This window comes from Acanthisitta chloris, unplaced genomic scaffold, assembly GCF_000695815.1.
Source record: "Acanthisitta chloris isolate BGI_N310 unplaced genomic scaffold, ASM69581v1 scaffold21258, whole genome shotgun sequence".
Classification (NCBI taxonomy): domain Eukaryota; kingdom Metazoa; phylum Chordata; class Aves; order Passeriformes; family Acanthisittidae; genus Acanthisitta; species Acanthisitta chloris.
The window spans coordinates 56,185-61,537 of NW_008686789.1; the positions used below are offsets into that span (position 1 = coordinate 56,185).

At 41.2% G+C, this 5,353-nt stretch overlaps 1 protein-coding gene across 1 annotated transcript in view; it reads left to right on the forward strand.

Moving 5' to 3' along the window:
- The first annotated feature begins 1,272 nt into the window (after positions 1–1,272).
- Positions 1,273–5,353, forward strand: part of LOC103807600 (microtubule-associated serine/threonine-protein kinase 2-like) — a 98,614-nt gene continuing 94,533 nt past the window's right edge. Inside the window, 2 exon segments of the mRNA XM_009080337.1 lie at positions 1,273–1,330; positions 3,267–3,473. Coding sequence (XP_009078585.1) covers positions 1,281–1,330; positions 3,267–3,473 — 257 coding nt within the window. The 5' untranslated portion in view covers positions 1,273–1,280.

Sequence of the window (5,353 nt, forward strand, 5' to 3'; positions counted from 1 at the left end):
AAGGCACTGAAGGCACAGTGTGGGGGGCAGGGACTCTGGCTGTGTAAAGAACAGCCACTCTGGCCCTTACTCCTGAGCCTTGGCAATTTGTTCTCCTGACAAGCTGTAGCTGTCGAGAGGTTGGGATTTTGTAGTGTGGGGAGCTCCTGCTGCAGTTGGAGTCATGGGAGGGTTTGAAGATAGGAGCTGTCATCTGGAATTTGGCTGGGTTGATGAGAACTTGTGAATAGCAGCCTTCACCTGCCCACACACAGTCTCTAACACTTTAAAGTCTACCAAAGATATATATTTGTTAATTTTTTGTTGGGGGAAGTTACATACTTAGGAATGCCCATTTAAAAATGTGCATTATTGGGAGGTTATTTGGGAAGGTTTTGTTAATAGCATGAAATTGATTTTGAGCTGATTGAAGTTCCCATTTTGTAAGCAAAACTGCCAGACTTGCACTGTAGAGGGAACATTGCCTCCAAATGAAGGTGTTCCCCCTTCTCCCTCTTCAGCATTTGGCTCCCCAGGTTGCTGTGATTGCTGTTGCTCTGTTTTCAGTGCTGGAATCCATAAAGTTGGTAGCTGGAACATAGCTTGGGAGTTCCAGGAAGATGTTTTAAGATTGAAGTTGTGCACGTTGTTAGGGGATTGATTTCTGAACAAGGGCTGGTTCACGTGTTCCGCGCCGGCCGCGAACAGCTGCTCCTCGCACTCTGCCGGTGACTCTGCCAGGGCTTTGGGTGGGAGCGGTGGCTCCGTTCCTATCGCCGGGCGAGTTTTCAAGCTGCTCTGTGAGATTTCTGCCAGAATCCTTTCAAGTGTGCCATCGCTCCCTTTGGCTTTCCACTTCCCTTTTGATTTGGTGAGAGTGACTGCTCCTGCTCCTTGAAGCCCAGGAGAAGTTGGTCGCCGGTTTGCTGTGGGCTCAGCCGGAGTGTGTCAGGACCATATTGCTGGCGGTGTGACAGGTCAGATGGCCAGTCTGTGTCTTGGGCTTGGCAGCACCTTCCTTTCCTACTGGTGGGCTTCGTTTCCTTTCGCTGGATGCTATGAATAGACTCATAGAAGATTTAATTTTTTAAAAAAATCTATAAATGATTAGTTTTTTGACATGAGCTGTGTGATTAATCTGGACCATTACTGAGCTCCTGAGGTCCCTCTGACACCGGGGGTATACGAAGAGCTTGGAATTGCGCTGATTGTTCTGTGCTCTGCGTTGGAGTGATAACAGTGGGCTCTCCTTCCCAGCTCTAAGCCTCTTATGCTGGGGAGAGCCATAGTGTATCAGCACAATGATGAAACGGAGGAAACAGAGGCTTGGAGCCCCATCTCTGCGGATCCAGTAAGGACTGTTGTGAAAAATACATTGCGCTTAAACATTTCAAATTGCAACTATGAAGAAAAAACAGCCAGAATATTCTGTGGCAAATAGACAATGCTTTTATTAGAGCTTTCTTTATCTGCCATGCTTATTTGGCTGTAAGGGAAATTTCATTTGGAAACTGTAACATTTTACTTTTGTGGAGTATTTACCATAAAGTATAGCCAAAAATTAGCAATGTTGAAATGGTGTTAACTGGGCTACGTTGTGTTTAGGTTTTGTAGCAAGCATTAATGTAGTAAAACTGAATGTTTGTAACTCTTCCAGTTTGATAACTCTTCAGATTTATCAAGTGCTTTTAATAGTCTGTCAGAAAGCTGTCACAGGGCTCAGATATTCGGAAATCTTTGCTACCATTATTGTCTTTTAAAATTAAGAATGCTATTGAAAACTTCCAGATTTGAAGGAAGAAATCTTTACTTACATTGCCACATGTATTTCTAAAAATGGAATTCAAACAAACAATTCCTTCTTAATGCTTGTCTCTTATAAATGCTTTGAAATCTGCTAATGAAAACTTCTGTTTATTATGTTCATAATGATATATGCTCGTTTTATTGGTAAAATTAAGGAAATTGTGTATTTAATACCACATTTCTAAGCAGGGGAGGTTAAATGAATCTATCACCCAGTCAGTGGAGGGAGGAGCAGGGTAAGAAGCAGACTTAACCTTTGCTGTCTGTGGACTGTAAAGCTCATTAAGCAGAGATTGCTAGTGAGGAGGATTTCCAGTATATAAAGGTTACTTACTGATAAGTATTTGGATTCATTAGGAAATCTAAAGCAAGGAACATGAACAAACGTGCTTGACTTCAGGACTTCCAGTGTAAAGTGTCTGGATTCTAAACAAAACTGAAACATGCTCCAAGTTTCCATTTTGCTCACTTTTATGTTTATATATGGCAAATAGAAACCTTTTTATCACAGTTCAGTCAAAAATCAAAGTTACAGGTGTAAGAATACAGTGGCATTAGTTTCTATTCTAACGCATAAGCGCACTTTGTAATGCCAATATTTGTAAGTTAACTTTTACTTTATTCCTAGTGAAGGACATCTCATCGACTGTAGCTCAATGAAGTAGGTGTTAGGATCTCTGCTGTATGTTTATGTAGAAGTCTGTTTGCAGCTTGTTGAGAAGCAGCTACTTTGAGACATTTTCTGTGCTCTCTGTGTATACACATGTGCATTGGCTGCTCATCCTGCAAAACCAGGATAGTCTGCAGAGCTGAGTACAGAGTTGGGCATCAGTGTCCTGAGCTGTAATTCTGATGCTTTTAGGATGTGCTGTGGACATGTCGCTTAACTGCTTCATGCCTCAGTTTCCCCACTGCACAAAACAGAGTGAAACCATTTTGCAGTGCTGCTTTCAGGCTTAATTAGCTGTTGTTCTAGAACACTGTCACTGCTAAATGTTGTTTTCAGGTTAATGGTTTGTGTAATTTATATTTTTACAGTTGCATATTGCTGTGGTTGCCACAGCCGTGGTGCAACCATGTCCCCATATTGTGAAGACTATGATACAAACGGTCCATGTCTGTCACTGGGGCCATTATCAATTGGTTATTTTTTTCTCAATTGAAAAGGTTTAGATTACGGATTGACAGTGGTGCATGTTCCAGAAAGCCTGGGAGTCACTGCAACAAAGGATTTGGGATAATTCTGGATTGGAAGATTTTCGTAGTGGAAAAATCATATTAAATAGATACTAAATTGTCTGAAAAATACATTTTGGTTTGGATGATAATGGAAAGGATGACATTTGACCACTTAGTTTATTGCATTTATTAAGAAGATATTAACTTATATTTTGAAAGTGCCTTTTTTTTTTCTTTTTATTGAAACAGAAGATGTGATATTGACCCTGATATTTTTTTTTTCTACTGTGGTACCTTGTCAGAATCTCCTCTCCTTTGTACTCCCACTGCCGAGGAAATGATGTTCATCAGCACATGTTCTCTCCTACATCTGCTCCAGGTCTGCAGCATCTTAAATTCCCTTTTAGTGCTGATTGTGCACTTGTTACTTCTCCTCTAGTATTTTACCTGAACTCCCAAGCCCAGAGCAATCCATCTAGTCCGTGCTACAGCCATCCTTTTCAGTGGAGGTAAGGAGAGGTATCTGCTAGGAATTTCTAACAGTTTGGTGTTGGCATAACTAAACAGCTTTATAGTTTTAGAGAACAATGTCTAACAGAGTGGAACAGCCTTCTAGTTGTATTTTACTTACAGCCCTTTAGTGTTCAAGTTGATGTTTCCTTGTTGGTACAAATTGTTTCTACTTCATGTGTAGTTTAAGGCCTTATGTAGGGAGGAAGATAAAATGGATTAAGGGATAGAAACCTGTCTGCCAGTGTGTGCATGCAAATTCTAGTTGGTACCTTGTGTTGACTTCTGAGTGCATGTGCAACTTGTATCGTTCGGCAGAGGAGCCCTCACAGGCATGGCTGTCAAGAAAACCAACTCAAAACAATCTAGAGTGGAGTCCTTAAAATACCCTGTCTAAAATGGTGGGTCTGTGCTGAAGTACTGCACCCTGTTCTGTTCACTGGAAATCCACGTTAGTTTCTTTCAGATGCTGGCAGGCTGAAGTCTCCAAACACAATCTACAAAGGATAATGGGTAGAATCAAGCCTGTTGTTAGCAGGCTATAAAATGTGTGGTGCTAGAGTTTCTAAACTGAAAATAGCCCAAACCAGCTCAGTTTGTATTAAAGATTTGAGGGTTCGACCGATGTATTTTTTCCCTCAGGATTAGCTCTTCCTCCACATTGTGCTGCTGTGGGACATACATGGCCATCAATGGAGAACTTCAACTTCTTCACTAAGAGGAAACCTCCCCCAGTGGGGTACTCCCAAGAAAGGCTAACACGAGCTGGAGATCTTTGTGTGTGCAGTTATGAAATTGGAGCTCAGTAGTACCTACTTAAAACTTGAGCCAGGATAGCATCAGAGGATTGGTTTTGAAGTTCACATGCTACACAGTGGATGTAGCTGGTCAAATTTCAGTTACTCATCAGGTGGTAATGCAATAGCCCCTGAATCTAGACTGTTATTTCAGAGGGAGATTGCTCTTGCTGGCCAGCTCTGGTAGGAGTAACCAGAAAATGTGAAGTTGAGCTATTTTAGGCATCTGCCCCTCTAAAGCAGGGTAATGTATACTACATCTGTTGAGTGGAAATCAGGTTGTCAGCGTAGGAAAGGGATGTTGCATGTGTCTGTCCTCATTGTGCATGGCTGTGAAGAGGTGCTTACCCAGCATGCTGCTGCTGTCCCTGCACGTTGGGCAGCACTTGGTGACAGTTCTTAGAATACAGTGCTCGCTCTGGCAGCACTTGCGGTGAAGTGAAGGGCAATGGCTGCAGAACAGTCTCCTAACATTTCAATGTCATTGTCATCAGTCTAATTTTAAATGAATGTTTATTATTTAAAGGCTGGTATTGGGTAATGTTCCTTTAAACAAGGGTGATTAAATGCTGTTTAGCCTTGGGGCTAATTAACAGACTTCTAAGTGGCAATTAAATATCAAAATTAGATTATTGTTAAAGTCAATTGAGAACTGTTCTTTTTGGAGATGAGATCTGATGATTATTGATTATTTTCAAAAGTCTTTTTGGTACCTACTACTTTTTTTTTCCCTGAGAAACCTTCAATTTTCAGGCTTCTGGCATGGGCCAGTGAATAATTTCCCCTTTAAGACGTTTCATATAAAAGTCTTGGTATCAAGCTATATTCTGCTGTTACTATGCTCTCTCCTTGATAATAATATTTTTCACATATGGAGACCTTCCAGCCATCTGCTCTCTAAATACTGAATGGTTGATGATTCACAGATATATGGTTCTCTGTAAGAGCTTAGGTCTACCATAATAACTTTTTATTTTCGTCGTTGTTGCTTTCACCTGTGCAGCTCTTGATCCTGTTTTATCCTGTCTTTCTTTGTTGTAGTTTTGTTTACTTGGTTACAGTGCCAGTGATAGCCATTCCTG